Source organism: Peromyscus leucopus, chromosome 7 (assembly GCF_004664715.2).
Source record: "Peromyscus leucopus breed LL Stock chromosome 7, UCI_PerLeu_2.1, whole genome shotgun sequence".
In the NCBI taxonomy this organism is placed as follows: domain Eukaryota; kingdom Metazoa; phylum Chordata; class Mammalia; order Rodentia; family Cricetidae; genus Peromyscus; species Peromyscus leucopus.
The window spans coordinates 95,295,039-95,315,768 of NC_051069.1; the positions used below are offsets into that span (position 1 = coordinate 95,295,039).

The 20,730-nt window shown below is 45.5% G+C and overlaps 1 protein-coding gene across 2 annotated transcripts in view; it reads right to left on the minus strand.

Annotated features, from left to right (window-relative positions):
* The window catches only part of LOC114710970 (IQ domain-containing protein F2), a 31,576-nt gene that overhangs the window by 6,994 nt on the left and 3,852 nt on the right, over positions 1–20,730 (minus strand). The window contains exons 3-5 of one of the 2 annotated variants that reach the window (XM_028895303.2): positions 13,111–13,199; positions 12,920–12,967; positions 11,916–12,371 (exon numbers count right to left, since the gene is read on the minus strand). In XM_028895303.2, the coding sequence (XP_028751136.1) occupies positions 11,970–12,371; positions 12,920–12,967; positions 13,111–13,128 (468 nt within the window). In that variant the 5' untranslated portion in view covers positions 13,129–13,199 and the 3' untranslated portion in view covers positions 11,916–11,969. Of the gene's footprint in view, positions 1–11,915; positions 12,372–12,919; positions 12,968–13,110; positions 13,200–20,730 lie in introns of those variants that run through there. The other variant, XM_037207900.1, reaches the window with a different exon arrangement.

The following is a 20,730-nucleotide window of genomic DNA, read 5'->3' on the forward strand; positions in this document are numbered from 1 at the left end:
TACTGTTGACTCCAAGAGCGTCTTGTGTTTACAACAACCGTGTGTGGTGTTTCTTTCCACCATGAACACTGGGTCAGACATAGAACACTGGCTTCACAATACCCCAATTTTTAATTAAAAAAAAATTAGCCACCCAGCCTGGTGGTGGTGGTGCACACCTTTAATTCCAGCACTTGGAGGCAGAGCCAGGCGGATCTCAGGACAGGCACCAAAACTACACAGAGAAACCCTGTCTCGAAAAACTAAGAAAAACAATTTAAACGCTCATTTTCTCTTATATGTATGCAGAATCTAGAACCAAAAGTATGGATGTGTGTATCCATATGCATATGTGTATTTCTGTGTGTGGAAGGGTCATAAAACATGAAAGGGGATCATGAGGGAAGGAAGTATATATTTTATGTTATACTAGTATACAAATACAATTTCTTACTGTATTAATCTCAACAACAAATAAAGCTCTTTTTTTTTTTTTTTTTTTTTAGAAAAGGTCTCTCCACAAAACCCTTCTGTCCTGGATCTCGCTCTGTAGACCAGGCTGGTCTTGAACTCACACAGATCCACCTGCTTCTGCCTCCCAAGTGCTGAGATTAAAGCAAATAATTTTTTTTTTTGAGACAGTATTTCTTTGTATATCAGCCCTGGCTGCCCTGGAACTCAGTCTGTAGACCAGGCTAGTCTTGAACCCACAGAGATTCACCTGCCTCCACCTCCCGAGTGTTGGGATTAAAGGTGTGCGCCACCACACCCAGCACAAATAAGATTTTTGATGCCTAGCCAGTGACTTTGTAGAGAAACTGAGTCAGGGGCCCCCAGTACCCAAGGCCCTTCTAGCACCTTTTCATTGTCCCTTTTTTAAAATGAAAAACCTTTTAAAAAGTTTGAGACACATGTACTATATTTTCATCTTCTCCCCCTTCCCTTTGCCCCCCAACCCTTCCTGTATCCTCCCTCTCTGCTCCTCTCACGTTCACGGCTTCTTTTTCTCTGTCACACACATACATTCATAGATGCAGTCTACTGAGACCATTTGGTGGCCTTCGCTTGCATGCTATTTTTTGGCTGAGCACTTAGTATTGGATAACCAATTAGGGAGCTTATCCCCGAGGAAGACCCATTTTCCCTCTCTGTCATTAATTGCCCATAGCGTTTCATCTAGGGGTGGGCCTTATGAGATTTCCCTTAAAGTCACAGTAGTCTGGAAGTAGAGCAGAGCAGGCAGAGTCAGCAAGAGGGGCTGAGGCAGAAGGGGAAGGGCAAAAAGGAGGGATCCTTCTGTAAAGCTGGACTCCAGACCGTCATTCTCAGTGTGGGAAAGTGTCATTCACAAACTTGACACTTCCACGGTTTGAGGGAGGGTCAGTTTATGGAGGTCCTCCTGGGCATCGACTCCTCCATCCTGTCAGGGGTCAGCCTGTGGAGGTCCTCCTGGGCATCGACTCCTCCGTCCTGTCGGGGGTCAGCCTGTGGAGGTCCTCCTGGGCATCGACTCCTCCATGCTGACAGGGGTCAGCCTGTGGAGGTCCTCCTAGGCATGGACTCCTCCATCCTGACAGGGGTCAGCCTGTGGAGGTCCTCCTGGGCATCTGACTCCTCCGTCCTGTGGACTGAGATCAGAATTTCAGACACAGTCTCTCAGAGAAACACAGCCCTTAGCTGTGGACCTTACTCTTGTTCCTTCCATCCTGTCTGGCTTTCCACTCTTGACAATTGTTTAGGCTTCGTCTACCCATTTCTCATGAAGAAACTGTTCAAAACTACTCAAAACATGGATTTTTAAAATTTGTTTGTTTTTTTTTTTAAAATTTTAATAAAGAAGGAGATGATGTTTATGGCAATGGCCAGTTTTAGGTCTGGGTTTTCTTTTTTTCTTTCTTTTTTATTTTATTTTATTTTTTTTTAAAGTTTTATTTATTTATTATGTATACAGCGTATATGACCTCAGGCCAGAAGAGGGCGCCAGATCTCATTACAGATGGTTGTGAGCCACCTTGTGGTTGCTGGGAATTGAACTCAGGACCTCTGGAAAGGCAGTCAGTGCTCTTAACCTCTGAGCCATCTCTCCAGCCCTAGGTCTGGGTTTTCAATAAATAGGATTCATTAGGACTTTTCCCACTGGGGTGTGAGGAGGACCATGAAGACCAGGGATTTTTCAAAGATCAGGATCATGAGGTAAGAGTACACTGCCTAAGCCAGGCTTACACAGCAGAGGACCCCAAGTTCGCTAAAAATGCTGCCCCTCCAGCAGGACACTGACAGCATGCACTTCCACATAGATGCACAGCATGAATACAGTGGCACCTGGAAGAAAACTGATGAGGTTGACAGTTAACAAGGACCCTCTTCAGTGAGGTCTGCTAGGTAGACACTTGCCAAGTGGACAGGCAGCATCCCTGTGGCGTGTTTGGAAGTGCCTGAAAAACAGATCCTTCAGGGCCTGTTCTATTGCTGTGCAGAGATGCCATGGTTATGGTGACTCTTATAAAAGAAAGCACTTAATGGGGCTTGCTTTACAGTTTCAGAAGTTTAGTCCATTGTCGTCATGGCAGCGAGCATGGAGGCACAAAGGCAGACATGGTGCTGGAGGAATGAACAGTTCCATATCTGGGATCCACGGGCAGCAGGAAGAAGGAGGGGTCCACTGGGCCTGGCTGAGCTTCTGAAACCTCAAAGGCCACCCCCAGTGACATACTTTCTCCAACAAAACCACACATACCCCAACAAGGTCATACTCACTCCAACAAGGCCATGCCTCCTGAATGCTTTCAAATCAGTGCCACTCCCTAAGCATTCAAATATATGAGCCTATGGGGCCCATTCTTATTCAGACCACCAGTCATCTTTCAAAAGTTGGCTCTCTGAAGCATTTGAGCATCAACGTTCTTAAAACCACCTTACCCAGCAGCCTCTCAGAAAGGTGCAAGAACTGTATGAGCACACTGCTCTCCCAGCAGCCCTGGCCCAGGCCCTCCAGGCCGTCCACAGCGGGTGTTCAGGGCTGGACTTTGTCTGGTGGGCCTAGCAGAAGGGTACAGGCCCAGCCTCACTGCTTCCAGGGCTGTTCTGCTTCCTTAGCCTTGACCCAGAAGCTCCAGCCAGGCTCATCAGAATTTTAGTAGGAGTTGTGTGCGCCAGACACCAGTTCAATATCAGATCTATGATCTGGGAAACGTTTTCTGTCAATTCTGTGGATAGACTGACCGTGTGTGATAGCATGGAAGACTCGAGTTTGGATCCTTACCACTGACACAAATAGCCAGTATGGTGGCACACACCTGTAATCCAGCTGCTGGGGAGGCAAGCCAGGAGGATCCCGTGCATGTTCATGGGAGTGAAGCTGTTACTTCCAGATACTTAACTTCTCTTGGCTATGCCCCCTGAAGCATGGTTCTGGGTCATATGGTAGTTCTATTTTGATTTTTATAAAGGATCTTCCATATTGTTTCCCATATGGCTGTCCCAATTTTTCTCTACACCCTTGCCCACACGTCCCCCCCTTGTCTTTGGATGATAACCATCCTAACAGATGTCAGGTGATGGCTCATTGTGATTTTGGTCTCTATTTTCCCAGATGGCTAGTAATGTTGACTACCTTTTCATGTACCTGTTGGCCAGCAATATGCTTTCTTTGGAAGAAAATGTCTTTTTAGGTCTTATGCTTACTTTAAATTTTCTTCCCCACCCCTCTGATTTTTAAAATCAGAACGTGCATGCCTACAACTTCTCCATTTACAGCTTGTTTAGTCTGTTCACAGTCTTTTGTGGTTCTCTATGCATTTTAGTTGGGATCTTTTTTTAAATGCTTAGAACATTCCCATTATATTCTGAAATGTTGAATTTTAAAAAAAAAAACCTCTCATTTTTAGAAATATTGTATTAAGGGTGAAATGTCATTTTAGGAACTTGAGAAAAAATTCTAATATTGGATAAAGCTCAAAAAATAGAAAGATGCAAAAAAAAAAAAAAGGGACACAAAGCAGTTAAAATTATCTCCTCACAGGAAAAAAAAAGTTGATGCTGTTATTTAATATGGAGTAATTGAGTCTCTTGGTACCATTACAGATAAAAGTTTTTAAACATCTGTGGAGGTTTTGCTGGGATCATAACTGAGTTAATTAATGTGTTCTTTTGTGGGGTCTGCAGCCGAACAGAAATATGAAAGGGGAATGCCGTGGTTCCGTTTGAAATGTCTCCCACAGGATCATATTTTGAATGCTCGTTTCCCAGGTGGTAGAGCTCTTTTGAAAGGTTGTGACTTTTTTAGGGGGTGGGTCTTAGCTGGAGGAAATAGGTTGGTAGGGGTGAGTGAGCCTTTGAAGGTCGTAGCCTGGCTCCTGATTCCTGTTGGTTTTTGCATCCTGATGTGCACGATGGAAGCGCTCTACTACACAGTGCCCCTGCCAGGAACTGAGCTGCCCTGCCTGCCATGATGTACTAAAACCCTAAAATGGTGGGACCTAAAAATAGACCCTAAAATAGAGTCTCTCTAGGTAGCCCAGGCTGGTCTTGAACTTGTAACTCTTCGGCCCCACCTCCATAGTTCTAGGATTATAGGCATGCAACACCATGCCGACACTTTTTTCTTTCTTCCTTTTTTCTTTTAGCTTTCTGGAAAAAATAATTGTAACCTAAGCTGTATTTCCAATGATTGAAATATAATATGTACTGAGAAGCATCTATTCAGGTTGGGACATGCTAGGGTAGGCCAGCATTCAGCTTTGTCTGTTTGATGCTCTAATTCACTACCAAAGTGTCCAAGAGTGGCCAGTAAGCTACAGAGCTATACTAGATCAACACTGTTGTCTTTGAACTTGGACCAAAACTCAGAGTGGTAGCTCTGCTGAACAAAATAAGCTATAACCGTTTAACTGACACAGTGTCAACATTTTAATTTTATTTTATATTTTGAGATAGACACTCATGTAGCTGGGGCTGGGCTTGAACTCCTGATCTTCTTGCTTCCACCTCCCATGCGCTGAGATTACAGGCGTGTATCACCATGTCTGGATCAATATTAATTAATTAATTAATTAATTAATTAATTAAGAGACAGAATCTCACTATATAGCTCTGCTGTCCTAGAACTCACTCTGTAGACCAGGCTGGCCTCAAACTCACAGAGCTCCTCCTGCCTCTGCCTCCCAAGTGCTGGGATTAGAGATGTGCACCACTATTATTTTTGAATATTTTTTTTAGGGAGAAGAAAAATATTTTAATAAACTATTAGCAGTATAAAATATTTATAACATAGATAAAAATACTTGCCACAGGCCATTTCTAAAATGCAGTGATGCAGCTTTATTACTATATTTATAGCAATAGGCATTTTACCTATACAAAAAAAGGCTCCTTTCTGGGTACATTTTGTGCGTGAAATGAAGTTTTTCTTTACCAGTGTCCAGGCTGTGTCAGAAAGTGCACAGAATGCTAAAGACACTGGCAACACATTTGGATTTTCTTTAGAAGTAGCCATAATACAGACAACTCATTCGTGGGGCTTAGGAGACAACTCAGTTGGTAAACACTGGCGTCACAAGAATGAGAACCCCAACTCCATAAATAAAGCCGCTGTGGTGGTGTGTGCCTGAAATTCCAGTGATAGTGAGATAGGAGGCAGAGACCATGCATGAGCGCGCGCGCGCACACACACACACACACCCTAAGAGAAAAACAGGGCCAAGGGGGATGGCTCAGTGGGTAAAACACTCACTATTCAAGCGTGGGAACCAGAGCTTAGGCCACCGGCACCCCCACACACGTGGGTATTGTGGGGTGTGTCTGTGACCCTAGTACTGGGACAGTGGAGATAGGTAGGTCCCTGGAGCTCACTGGCCAGTCTGTTTAGCCAGTTCATGAACCTCATGTTCATCGAGAGAGCCATCTCAAAAATAGCAGGTGGAGAGTGAGGAAGTTCCCTAATGCTGGCCTCTGGCTTCACACACGCGTGTGTGTGCAGTGTCTGCCTACACACAAACAAAAAGGTAAGTATGTAGATGAGAACACCGATTCCTTACTTCACAGAAAGGATCAATGAGGAAGCTTCTTGAGTCATTTCACCCCACAAGAACAAGTGAACATGAACCTGCCTTTGGATACCTTTACTTCTCTAAAAAGCCTCATAAAAAGCCTCCCTGATGCTGAGAGTGTTCATTTCTCTGTGCTGCAATGAAAATAGCATTTACACAGTTTATGTATAATAATACATTTAGGGAGTATTATTATAGAGTAGCTGAATAGTAAAAATCATTCTTAGCCCTGAGTTGTGATAATATATTATGTACCTTAATAAACTTTGCCTGAAGATTGGAGGACAGAACAAGCCACTAGATTAAACATAGAGGTCAGGCAGTGGTGGCACACACCTTTAATCCTAGTACTCGGGAGGCAGAGATCCGTGTGGATCTCTGTGAGTTCAAAGCCACCCTGGGCTATATGAGATTGACTCAGTCTAGGAGAGAAACAGAACCAGACAGTGGTGGCACACACCTTTAATCCCAGGAAGTAATATGGTAGGGCAGAGAAAGCTATATAAGAGGAGACAGGAACTAAAGGCTTTTCAGCAGAAGCGTCCTTTCAGCTAGAGGTTTTTCAGGCTGAGGAGTCAGTGAGGTAAAAGATGGTGGCTGTGGCCGTTCCTTTGTCTCTCTGATCTTTCAGCATTTACACCAATATCTGGCACAGGGTTTTTTTTTTTTATTATTAAAATACCAAATTAGATTTCGCATTATACTGAGTTTTCTGTTATCTATGCTCCAATTTTTAAATTTTATTTATGTATTTTAGTTTTTTGAGACAGGTTTCTCTGTGTAGCCCTGGCTGTCCTGGAACTCGCTCTGTAGACCAGGCTGGCCTCAAACTCAAAGATCTGCCTGCCTCTGCCTCCCGAGTGCTGGGATTAAAGGTGTGCGCCACTGCCTCCTGGCTGCTAATTTTTTAGAAAGATTTAAGGGTTTATTTTATTTTTATTCATGTGTATGTGAATGTTGCTCCAACAGAGGCCAGAAGAGATTGTCAGGTATCTCTGAACTGGGGTAACAGATATTTCTAAGCCTCTGGACAAGGGCACTGGGCACCTAACTCTAATCTTCTGCAAGGGTGGTACATGCTCTTAACTGCTGAGCATCGCTCCAGCGCCCCCTGTTCTAAATTAAACAAAAACTAGTGCACAGTAATGAGATCTGGCCTGAGGGTCATTCTCGCGTGATGCTGGAGACAGAGTTCTTGTGCTAGAGGATTACACTCTACCCTTAAGCTGTATTCTCCAGCCCCTGATTTTTTTTAACTGTAACTTAGTAAGTATACTAAGTGTTCTAGAGGCTATGTCATTAAGAAAACAACTTCCAAAAGAAGAAAAAAAAATCAAATTTCTTGCTTAAAAAATTAGCTTTTAAAGTTAGTATACAAAGTAACAGATTCTATTACCATGTATTATTGTATTCTTTATTTTTCCTTTTTTTTTTTTTTTTTTTTTTTTTTTTTTTTGGTTTTTCGAGACAGGGTTTCTCTGTGCAGCTTTGCGCCTTTCCTGGGACTCACTTGGTAGCCCAGGCTGGCCTCGAACTCACAGAGATCCACCTGGCTCTGCCTTCCGAGTGCTGGGATTAAAGGCGTGCGCCACCACCGCCCGGCCATATTCTTTATTTTTCAATGTTTGTGTGTGTGCATCTGTATGTGCGTGCATGTATGCATGTGTGTGTGTGTGTGTGTGTGTGTGTGTGTGTGTGTGTGTGTAGGTTAGAGGACAATTTGCAGGAATCAGTTCTTTCCTTCCACCCCATGAGTCTTGGGATTAAACTTGGGTTGTCAGGCTTGGCAGCAAATGCCTTTACCCAGTGAACCATCTCGCTGGCCCCATACTGAGGTATAGAGAACTTTATTGGACCAATCATTAGAATATCATCTTGTTCAGAAAGAATATGAAAAGTGGTACAGCCTGGACTCAGTGAAGATTTTGATAGCTCTAGGTCATCAAAGCCTCTGAGAGTTTGAAGAACTAGTAATCAATTTCCCCAAATCTCCATATGGATTAGGTGTGTAAATCTGACAAGACTTAGAATGGCTGGCAGGAGAGGCGATCTCTGGGCCTTCAGGGTTCTGAAGTAGGTTAAACACGACATGCAGCGTCTCTGTGTGCAGTCTTGTCTTTTCTCAGTACCCTTGGAACTTTCTGCCTTCCCAGGCTTGCACTCCGAGTTCCCTTCTCCTTCCCTCTGTTTTTATCTTTGCTTCACCTGGCAGTGTGTAGCACGAATCTTAAAGAGTCTTATTAATAAAATCAAACCTGAGGCCAGTTATGGGTTAAAGCTGGAAGATCAGAGAAGCAGAACAAGCCACAGCTACCTCACCTCACCAGTTCCTCAGCTGATGCTGTTTCCTCAGACTGGAAGCCTCTGAGTCCTTATCTGAATGGATCTCAGCTGAACTGCTGCTCAAAAGCCTAAAAGCTTAACCAGCCAAAAGCTTCTAGTTTCTGGTCTTCATGCCTTATATACCTTTCTGCTTTCTGCCATCACTCCCTGGGATTAAAGGCATGTGTCACCATTTCTGGGTGTTTCCATTGTGGCTTTAAACTCACAGAGATCCGGATGGATCTCTGCCTCCCAAGTGATAGAATTAAAGGTGTGTGTGCCACCATTTTCTGGTCTCTATGTCTATCTAGTGGCTGTTCTGTTCTCGGACCCCAGATAAGTTTATTAGGGTGCACAATACTTTGGGGAACACAATACCACCACAGGAGTGAGTATCTTAGTTACTTTTCTATTGCCATGACAAGGCAACTTTAAAAGAAAATATTTAATTGGGCATGACAGTTCCAGGCACTAGAGTCCATGTCCATCACGACGGGGAGCATGGCAGTGGGCAGGCAGGCATGGTGCTGGCGTAGCAGCTGAGAACTCACATCTGATCCACAAGCGTGAGGCAGAGAAAGAGAGCTAACTGGGAAACGCACCTCCTCCAACAAAACCACACCCCCTCATCCTTCTCAAACAGTTCTACCTGCTGGGGACCAAGCATTCAAATGCTCGAGCCTGGGGGGGGGGCGTTCTCATTCACACCACCACACTGGGGTTGAGAGTTCACAGCCTTGCCTCACTTCTCGTTTTCTCTCCCTGCTTCCTGTTTGTGGTTGGAGATGAGATTTTCAGCTTCCTGCTCCTGCCACAATGCCTGGCACTGGATGCCACGCTTCCTCCATGCCATGACGGACTCTTAGCCCTCTGGAGCTATAAACCCAAAGAAACTCTTTTTTTCCATAAGTGGCTTTAGGTCATTGGTTGTATCACAACAGAAAGGTAACTAACACAGTGGCCATCATTGTGATCGCATTCTATGATAGTTTCATCATTGAAAACGAAAACAGAAGTCACCACCAGCAAAAACTGGAGCAGTCACTTCTTTCCTGCTGATGTTGGCAGATCCTAATTTATTTATAACTCTATAATTTACCTCTCTTGGGCATTTTATATAAATTTTATATAACTCTGCAATATGTGTCTGTCTCCCACTTAACATAATGTTTTCAAAGTTAACTTATGTCGTAGAACTTCTGTTTTTCACGTTTTTCTCTTTCTTTCTCCTCTCTTTTTCTCTGTGTGAACGTGTGTGTGTGGACCCCAGTGTGCACGTGGAGGTCAGATGGCAACTTTTCCCCCCTCAGTCTTTTGTGTTTTCTAAGAGTTTTGTGCAGTGTATTTTGATCATATTCACTTCCTCACTCCTCCCAGATCCATCCCCCCTTTCAACTGACTCAACAGTGTCCTTCCCACCACCGTCAAGGACAGTTTGTACTGCCGGGATCCTCTCGTATGTGTGGCCTTCACTGAAGGGCGGTCAACTCCCCAGGCCTCCCCTTAAACACACACACTCCCTCCCAGCAGCTAACAGTTGCCCATAGCTCTTCAGCTGGGGGTGGGGCTTCATGCCCACCCTCCTCCCCTTTGTCTGATGCGAGCCTATGCAGGTTTTGTGCACACTGTCTCAACTGTCACGGATTCGTATGTGCAAATGCCCTGCTGTGTCCAGAAACGCTATTTCCTGGTGGTCGTCCATCACCTCAGGGTCTTATAACCCTTCCGCCCTTTCTTCAGCGGTAATGCCTGAGCCTTGGGAGGAGGGGCTATGAAATGGATGTCTTATTTAGGCTGAACCTTCTTCAGCTTGTTATCCTCTTGACCAGCTGTAGGTCTCTGTGTTAATTCCCATCTACTGCAAAAAGCAGCTTCTCTGATGAGGGTTGAGAGACACACTAGTCTAGGGATATAGCCACAAGCCATTAGGAGTCGGTTTAACACTATGTCTATTTAGCAGAGTCATAGCAGCCTCTTATAGGGGCTCTGACTTGTCTAGCCACAGGTTCATGGCCACAGGTAATGGTGCCAGGCATGGGATTCAGCTTGTGCAGTGAGATCGGTTGGTTACTCATGATGCTTATGCGCTAGTGGACATCTCTTGCCAGGTCATTGTAACTCACAGGGTTCACAACTGGCTAAGAGTGGTGATTCCTTTTCTCCTCTGGTAGTGTGCATAGCACCTTCCAGCTCAGGAAAGTTAGACACTATGGGCAATGCTTCCTTGTGGGTATCCGCTTGGTAGCTCCTTGTTCTGTGACTCAAGGATGTGTTATCTTTAGCAAGAGGGTCTTACCATCAAGTTCTGGAGGTAACCAAGAGCTTTGGCAATTTCCTATAATATTTGGGGGGTCCATGTGACTCACCTGCCAACAACTTCAAAAGATGTAACACATTCCCAGCATTGGGCTTTTTGTTGTTCTCTTTTGTCTAGGAGGGCATTTTTGTCCTATAATAGGGTAATTCTATTTAAACTCTTTATATATGTATGTGTATGTGTATGTGTATATGTGTATGTTTTAGAAAGCTTCTAGAGTAGTAGACTTCCATGTGAGTTTTTCAAAATGTCTTTAGTGTTAGTTATCCCTCTTGTCTTCCTTCCTCTACCCTTTCCTCCAGTCTGCCTCCCAGAAGACAACCTGTGGGAATCAGTTCTCTTCTTCCAACCTGTGGATTCTGGGAATTGAACTCAGGTCTTCAGGCTTGGAGGCAAGAGCCTCTGCCCACTGAGCCATGCCACCAGTCTGCTTACCACCCCTTTTTGGACAAGGCTCCTCCAGGTAGCCCAGGTTGGACTCCCTGACTGAGCCTTGCAAAGACTGGAATTACAGGTGTACCACCACATCTGGTTTCTGTTTAGCTTTGCGAGGAGTTGATAAACGGTTTCCTCCCGTCCAACAAGACTTTTCTTTTAGCTCATCTGCTGCGGGGATGAAGCAGGATAGAGCAAGGCTCATTCACAGGTGGAGAGAGGGGTCACTGGGATAAAACTGTAGAAGAATACTGAGGGGCAAGAGCATGGATGGTATAGCTGTGAGTGGAATTGGTTATGTCTGTCTCTGAGGAGTTCTGATTAGACATTAGAAAATATTTGCTTAGTGTATGCAAGTCAGCGAGGGCCGGATAATATATGTTGGGCTTAAATGTTCATCTCTATTGCAACAACCTTGCTGTACAGGCCATAATAGTCTGACCTTTCTCCTGGAAGAGAGAAGGCAAGAAAACAACAACAAATTAGAGGCTGGGGTGGCGAATTATTCTTTCTTTGCTGTGGGAGGGTGCTCATAATGATTATACCAAGTGCTTGGTAGTGGGCAGAGAGGCTGCATGTCTCATCTGTTGCTTTAGGAGCATGAAGCTTAGGCCCTTCAATGCCAACTTCAAAAGACAGGGATGGTCCCAGAGTTGTGTACTGAGATGCCAGGTTCTGCATAGATACAGACATCTTGATCCGAATTTCCTGGTTTGGAGGTACCAGGCTCTGTGGGGAGGAGAGGAAGAGACGTAGAGTCTGAGCCCCTGGGGTGGGGGTGTCCCTATGGCATGACAATCACTGAGACTCACAAAACCAGGTCAGGCATTTATTGATGCACTAGAGCCAATTCTTTGTGCTACAGGCCTTTAGAGGGATAGGATTTCAATATGGAACTCTGGCTGCTTGGAAACAATTCCATATTGAACCTGAAAAATGTCATCGTTCTGGAAGGTAATTCTGCTCTCGAGGGACTGGACCACGCAGAGCGTGTTGCACATGTGACTGAAATACCGACGGCACTGCCACATGCGAACCCAGGCCTGGAGCCTGACTGCCGCCTCTTCCTCGATGACATATATCCTCAGCAGGGCCAGGCGCTGTTTAAGAATGTGCCTGTGCAGGATGCTCCTCCACCAGCACTGAATCACACAGGCATTGAGGGCAGCAACCAGCAGGGTTTGCCTCACCAGGAATCCGCGCCACAAGGCCTGGATCTTACTGGCTGCTTGGGTCCTTTTTCGTTGGTGCAGTAGTTTTGGAGGATGGGGCTAACCAAGCAAAGGACAGGATGCTCAGTGGATGGGGATGCAAGGAGAGAGGGATAGAGTTTTTGTCTCCACCTCTGTCTTGTCCATAGCTACGGCCATAGCTCATCTTCTGAGCCACAGTGGCCTCCTCTATAAAGTGAGGTCTGCTTATACTGTGGTGTTCACAGGGGAACCCAGGGGGAAGACTTTCTGATCCTGAAGACCTCATGAAGCTTTCACAAAGAAGGATTATAGATTTCCAATCTGCTGCATCTCAGTTCTGAACCAGCCCACACTTGTGCTAGCTGTCACAGCTCCCTAAGTTCTTCTCTCATTTCTACCTCTCTCAATCATGCGGGCCCATGGCAACCCCGTCTACCTCCTCACTTCCCACTGCTCTGTGACTCACCTTCCTGTGTCCCGTGCACAGGTCACTCGGGGTAGGGAGGGTATTTAAGGGACAGGAGAGCAATACCGAGTGGGAGCGAAGAAGGCGCCTCTATTTCTACAAACACTGAGGTCAGGGGTTCGGGGACTCTGGTTCATTTATGGTCCTGGGTCACACTTACCTTTGGTTGCCTCTCTTCCTTATATAGACTGAGTTCAACGTCAGACTTCTGCAATTGAAATGAGGAGTCACAGGTAAAAGCCAGCACCCCTGCCAGCTCCCCAGTCTTTTCCCAAGTCCCCTAGAGCAGCCCATGACTTCCCTCGGCCAAGTAGCATCCCTCACCCAGGGCAGGGGACATGACGCTCTTACACAACATTGAGAGCCCATGGCAGAGGAGGGGCTCAGGTGATCATCCCCCGTCGGTTGCTGCTCATCTGACTCCGGCAGGCCTAGGATGGCTGATGGAGGAGATGACCATGATGTCATAAGGGCGACTGTGACCCAGGGACCAGACTGTCTTCCCCAGTATCACAGGTTTTGGTTGAAGAAGAAATATCTGTTTCTAGCCATGAAGGGACTAGAGTCCTTAGGGTGTGAATCTGCTCTACCCCAAAGATGAATTATGGTTTGGCTGCATCAGGTACATTCTGTCCTTGGCCACTGAGGACAGTAGCTCATGTTGTGAGAAGAAGGTATACGGGCCTCTGACCTCCCTTACTTATAGTCTTCTCCTATGCTCTGCCTTTCCCTTGGGATAACCAATGGTAGCAACACATATTCACAGCATACAGAAAGACCATCCCACGGCAGCCCTTCTCCACAATGCCATGCTCCCCCATCCATCATCCACATACATGTGCTGCTCCTTTAGGCCATCTTTCCCACCTCTCCATCGCATTTATTTATTCATCTAAATGGCATTGCAAACTGAGTGTGTCACACAGTATATATATATTTTTTGCCCAAATAGCTTTACATGCAAATACTTATTGCAAGAAATCATTGATCTGGTTCAAGGGTTTCTGAAGCACCATAGATACTGGACTATCAATGAGACTCATCTCAGAGATTCTGTGGTTGCCCAGGATCGAGAGCTCCAGGCCGCTGCACACTCCTTGATGAAGGCTGCCTTGCCTACTCACCTTGTACCATCATGCTTGCAGCCCTAGGGCAGCAGCGCGGGGGCCCATGCTCTCCACCCCCAAGCAGGGTGAGCAGTAGCAACTCCATGCCGAGGTACGGGTGCACTGGCCTGAGCCTCCCAGGGGACCTAGGACCCGCCCTACGAGCTGCTCTTCAGTCCCAAGGGTGCCAGTGGCCACCGCCATCTTGAATTGGTCTTCAAATATTTTCTTAAAAGGTTCTAATAATGGAAATTACAGACATTCCAGGGCACATTTATTGGACATACAGCCGTTCTTTCTGATGCTCATCTCTTGAGTTTCTTGCCGCAAGCCGCGCTCTGGCTCGGGAGGAAGTGTGGCTCCTCCAGAGCAGCTGCTGGGGTAATGGCGAGAGCCGATTCTCACACTTTCAACATGCAGTCTCACAGACCAAACATTCCCATTCCTAAGGAGAGGAACAGGAGGAAAGTAGATCGAGGGGACACTTGCTGAAGGATTTCTAGGCTGGAACCCAGGGCAAATGTCACCTCTTGGAGCACTATGTCTAGCATTTGGGGTATGTGTTGGTGGGAGGTGAGGCTTGGAAGGTTTGGGTACCAGCTACCTCTCTGGCTGCAGTTCACATGTCCTGTCTCAGGCTTGCAGACTTGCCCCATTCTTGGCTTCTCTGACTTCTGGGGTCCTCATTACAGCTTTGATTTCACTCCTGAAGCTTCTCCCACTGTTCTCTTGGGTCTGTCTGTCCACAAGAATTCCTCCCCTGCCACATGTTGCCTGCCCTCCCATGTTTCATTTTGTTAAAGATCTATTTGTGTGTGTGTGTTTCCTGCATGTATGTATGTATACCACATGTGTGCCTATAAAGGTCAGGAGAAGGCATCAGATGACCTGGAACTGTAGTGATGAATAATTGGGGGTGGTACTTCCTATCCAAACTATAACAGGGTGGTAGCAGGGGCATGGAGAACCTCAGCTAATATCTATGCTCCTTGTCTGTTGCTATCACCCCAACTGGTCCTTTTGTATGTATGATACCTTTGTTTCCCAGATGAACTCTTTTTTTTTTTAATTAATTAATTAATTTATTTATTTTGCCGAATGTTGTTTATTGAAGGTGGAGGAGGTCTTAAATACAGGCTTACAGCACAATGGGGGAACCCCAGAGGGCAGAAGTTTGCTACCGATGTTTTACAATCTTGCATCTAAGCTGTTAACACCCATTATGCAGGATACACAGACAAAGAACTTCCCTTAAGCATTCAGGAGGGTGGAACCTGGTAGGGAATTAGCATAGGGAGGATATCAAGGTCAAGGTCAGCAAACAAGGCAACAGTTACCCAAAAGGGGGTCCAGGACCTACAGGTCCCCCTTTTACTAGAAAATGAGCTTCTGACTTAAGTTGCATGGGACATCAGCAGGTCACCTTACCCATCATGGAGACACCTGCCTAGGCCATACAGGCACTCTGTCTTAGGTTGGTGAGTGCCCCCCAGGCATTACCCGTCTCTGAATACTCATCATACAGGCTCAATCATGTGAGCTGCAGAGTTAACTGCTGCCAAAGATCTCAAAGTGGCGCTGGGCTTGCAATCTGTGTGTTCGATACAGAAAAGACCAACAGAGGTCCTATCTTACCCATATCCAGTAGGCTAAAGGCAACTGAGCCATTCCCTTCCTTAACGAGTCTTATTGCAAATTGGAGTCTTTGTAAGATGGTATCCCAAAAGCAAATGGATCTTGAGTTTATAAATTTATAATTTTCAAGGCCAATCAAACCTCATATAACTATTGAATTAAATTTATCATGCCCAATAGAATGAAAAATTAACTAACTGTGATAGCTACTTTTGCTGCCAGGGTCTCCACTGTGCTAGCTGTAGTAACCAATTATGAAATGGTAATCCCAGAAACAGTAGCAGCGGTAGCCGCCACTGCTATAACAGCAACAATGGCAGCAGCGATGTCAAATTCTCTTCTGGAGCGTGTGGGCATTCACTGGCATGGATACAACTCCAGGAACACAAACCACCAAGGCCCATTTTTCTTGATCCCAGCACAACTTAAGCTGGTAGCTCTGCAAAAGAACAACTAAGAACCATAAAAAACAAAACAAAACAAAAACAAAAAAAAAAAAACAAAAAAAAACAAAAAAAAACAAAAAACAAAACAAAACAAAAAAAAAACCAGGCAGCTCACAAGGAGCATAGCTAATGGTCTCATAATGGCTACATTTCAGGCTCATAAATTTTAAGGTATCTTCAAAGGGGGCTAAATGAATTTCAGGAGGCCAATAAATGTTGCACAGACCCAGCTGAACTCTTAACAAGCCATTTCATCCTGTATCTGAATACTCTTTCTGATGGGAATTTTCCAAACAGAAGCCATTGTATAAGAGAATGGTGCCCTGGCCTCTGTGTAACCTGTTTGAAGGGGTCAGATAGTTTTCTAGGCTGATAACAAACCAGCATTACCAGTTTGTCTCCATTGCCACCTCTGATTGTATCTTCTCCTTTCAAAGCACTGCTCATTTCCTTCTGACATGGGCCAGATCCAGCCCTTCCCCAGGCCACCTTAGTCTGGCTCCCTCATTCCTGCACAGGAGTGACAGACAGGTGGTCTGTCAGTCAGTGCAGGTCACATGACTTACATGGCCATGACCTTTGGTGGCTATGTGTGGGCCACTCTCTAATTTACCCTTTCCTGTTTTTTTAAATTGTTTTTTTAGTTGACATCAGTAATAGCAGGTGCCATGATGGCAGGCTCATACATTGATGTCATTAGACTTTGTTCTGCTTTGTCCTCCTCCCCTTTCCCTCGTCTCCTCCGCTGGTTCATCTCTTCCCCCTCAACAGTCTCCCGTTTTGTTTTCCACAGCTCATGTATTCGGTACCCTGCCTCTCCTCTGCATTGCTCAAAGCCTGCTTTCCTCTACTCCCTCCTCTTTCTTTTTCTCACCCCCTCCCCTACTCCACACACAAATCCTGTGTTCTTTCGTGTCATGAGCAATACTTCACAGAAATAGTCACAGCAACTGACTCATAGGAACTCACGAGCTTTAGACCAACGGCTGTGGAATCTGCATGGGACTGGACTAGACCCTCTGCTTATGGGAGACAGTTGTGTAGCTGGGTCTGTTTGGGGGGGCCCTGGCAGTGGGATCAGGATCTATCCCTGGTGCATGAGCTGGGTTTCTGGATTCCATTACCTATGGTGGACATCTTGCTCAGCCTTGATGCAGTGGGGAGGGGCTTGGTCCTGCCTCAACTGAATGTACCAGGCTTTGCTGTTCCCCCATGGGAGGACTTACCCTTTTGAAGGAGGGGATGAGGGGGTTTGGAGGAGGCAAAGCAAGGAGTGGGAGGAGGGATGAGAGGCGTATCTGTGGTTGGTATGTAAAATGAAAAAAAAAAATAGTCACAGAAACAGCTCAGGAAAACCAAGTTCATGCTCTCCCAGGTCATGGAAAAAGGTCCTTGTGTGCCCTCAGGGTCACAGGGGAATTTCCAGGTTTGGTGAGAAGGCAACAGAGAGAAGCAAGGAGAGAGGTTAGGCCAGTCATATTGGTGTTTCCATGGAGAGATCAGACAGGGCAGGCAAATGGTTTAGGACTGGCTAGGTGAAAGTGCTAGAATCTTTGGGGTCAGAACTGAGCAAGGTCCTGGCACAGAGCTCTGCATCCATGAAGTTGACTTCTAGTGTGAGGTCATGTATTAGTCAGGGTTCTAACAGAACTCACAGAATGAATCTCCCTCTCTATCTATACAAGGAGGATTTATTGGAATGACTTACAGGCTTCAGTCCACTTGATTCAACGATGGCTGTCTATAAAAGGGAAGTCCAGGAATCCAGTAGTTTGCTCAGTCCTCAAGGCTGGATGTCTCTGCTGCTCTTCAGTATATGCTGGATTCCTAAAGAACTAGGCTCCAAAGCCAGTGAAAAAATGGATGAACTAGCAAGGTGAGGGCAAGCAGGCAAAGAACAAGAGCTTCCTTCTTCTTTATATAGGCTTCCAGCAGAAGGTGTGGCCCAGATTAAAGGCATATGTCTTCCCACCTCAAAAGTCCAGACTAGAAGCAGATTCACCCACTCCAAACCAAGCAAAAAAAAAAAAAAATCTCTCACAGGTGTGCCCTCCATTTCTGGATTGTAGTTCATTCCAGCTGTAGTCAAATTGACAACCAAGAAGAGCATCACAGGTCAGTAGACAATGAGGTTGGATGCTCAGGACCTGATAAGAACTTTATAGCAGAGCAGCAGAGTTAGGAGTTAGAGCCAAGAGGAGGAGGTCAGGGAAAGCTATGTAAATCAGGACACCACCACACACACACCCCACACACACCCCCACACACCCCGCCACCCTGAAGCCTTTGTGCAGAGATAAACTTGGAGAGCTTCAGTAGAGAATTCTCCAGGGAAGCAGGCAGCGAGGGAAAGTTCTGAGATGGGAGCAAGCTTGGGGTGTTGTGCTTGGGATGTTTGAAGACTGACGGAGTGAATAGGCAGGACTGCTATGGGGACTGCTTGGATCCAACACGGCTCGAACACCAAGTCAATGCAGAAAAGAAAAGTTCATTGTAATCAAACTGCAACTGATTGATCGGGGACGCAGAACAGACTCAGGAGCTCAACTGTGGTCCTGAGCCAGAACGCTACACAGCTTTTAAGCACACACATACACACACACACACACCACACACACCACCACCACACACACCAATCACAAAAGTCACAAACATCTGTGCCAAGTTACATTTTCCACCTATCAGGAAAGGGGATTCTCCTAGGGACATTTCTTTGTGGTACCCTTATCCTGTTCCCATTGGTTGGTTTACTCAACTCTGGCTGCGTGGCTTGCCCCCACATTCATGTCTCTTGCCAACCAGGATGTCAGTCACTCAGACTTGGGAACTTAAACTTTCTTTGATGCCCTATTCAAAATGGAAGTTTTACTCAAAATGGCTTCAGTTTGATTCCTTCTACAGGACAGGGACTATGAACCCAGAAAAGGGATGGGTAAGTTCTGGGTTTTAATACCATACGTATTCTGATATCCACTGAATGTGTGACTGTGTCTTCCCCTTTTCAACAATGCACAGAATGTCTTTCTTTATACTCTCCTCTTATCGAAGGGCCAGATGCACTGTAGGGACTAGGGTAGGGCTGTAATGTGTCCAAGGATGAACTGATTGTTGATATGGACTATATACAAGTAAGATGTTCTTTTAAAAATACCATACCTAGGGGCTGGAGAGAGATGAGTCAACAGTTAAAAACACTGACTGCTCTTCCAGAAGACCTGGGATCAATTCCAAACATCCATATGATGGTTCACAATCATCTGTAACTCTAGTTCTACCAGATCAGATAACTTCTTCTAGCATCTGAGGGCACCAGGCATGAAAGTGATACACATACATACATGCAGGCAAAATACCTATACCTATAAAAAAGAAAAACTAAAAAAATTTTAAAAGTCTACCCTTAGTAGTTGTGATGGCTATTCTTGGTAGTCAACTTGACTATATCTGGAATTAACTAAAACTTCAAGTCACTGGACACACCTGTGAGGGAGTTTTAGTTAATTGGATCATTTGAGCTAGGCAGACCCCCCTAAATCTGGGCCACCCCTTCTTGTGTTAGCCTCTATAAAGGGCAAGGAAGAAGGAAGGTTTTGCTTTTTCCCTGCTTGCCCTTACGATTCACTGGCATCAGAGCCTACTTCTTCGGGATTCTGACATATACTGACGACCAGCCGAGAAATCCAGCCTGGTAGACTGAACAACTGGATTCTCAGACTTTCCTTCTGTAAGCCACTTAAATATATCCCCTTTATATATGCATAGATTCATTCTATGTTCCTCTAGAGAACCCTGATTAATGCAGTACCTGATTCAAAAATTGAAACAAAACAAAAATGGAAAACAGTGCCATATTCATGATCCATGGGAAATTTCAAGGCCCTAGTCCATATCAGCAACTCATTGCAAGGCCTGTCTCTTCATGCATGGACAAGCCAGTGTCCTCTCTGTCAGTGCTGGCTTCCTTTAGCTCCAGCTGAACCTGCCTTCCTATAACACTTCCATAACACTTGTGCCTATAACACTTACGCTCTTTGCATGAGTTTTATCCTAATGTCACTGAAACCAAAGTTGCCTCCTCTCCAATGTCACAGGAAGGACACTGAGGAGGTGCAAAAGACCAGGCCAGACCAAACAAGGTCCCTATGGGGAAAAGTTAAATCCAGATGTTGGAAGATGAGCTCCTCCATATTGCACAACTTGAGGAACATCATTTAAATGGGCATCAGTGAGGCAGGGTCTCTGGAGTTGGTCATGCAACACCTGAACCTTACAATACCAATATTCCAACCAGGAGACACTGCTAATCAATCAAGATCTTGATCAGACAGTTTGAGACTCTCACATTCTCTGCCCCCTCGGGAGTACAGATGTTCTCTCTTGATTCTCCAGAGCACACTTGTGCTTTAAGCCGGCAGTCATTTTCCTGACCCATCGCTGAGGCTGGGACATCCAGCAGTTTATCTTACAAAGACCCAGAGACAGCTATTAGGAGCAACCCTGGTCAGTTCTTTATTGGGAAAGGCACGCAGTCTGAAATCCGACAAATCTGTGATTCAAAAAAGATATCAACCTCAAGTTTTATCTTCTTTCCTGTGATCTCATAGCAGCCCTGGATCGCACTATGATTTCTACAAATGTAGTCATAATTCCTAGAGTCTTGCAGTTTTAGAACAGAGTTTCGCAAATGGAGATAATGCTTCCGGGTGAGCCACATACGCACCCAGGACTGCAGCTTCACAGCTGCATATATTTGTCTCAGGCTGCAGTCCATCCTCTCCTGTAAC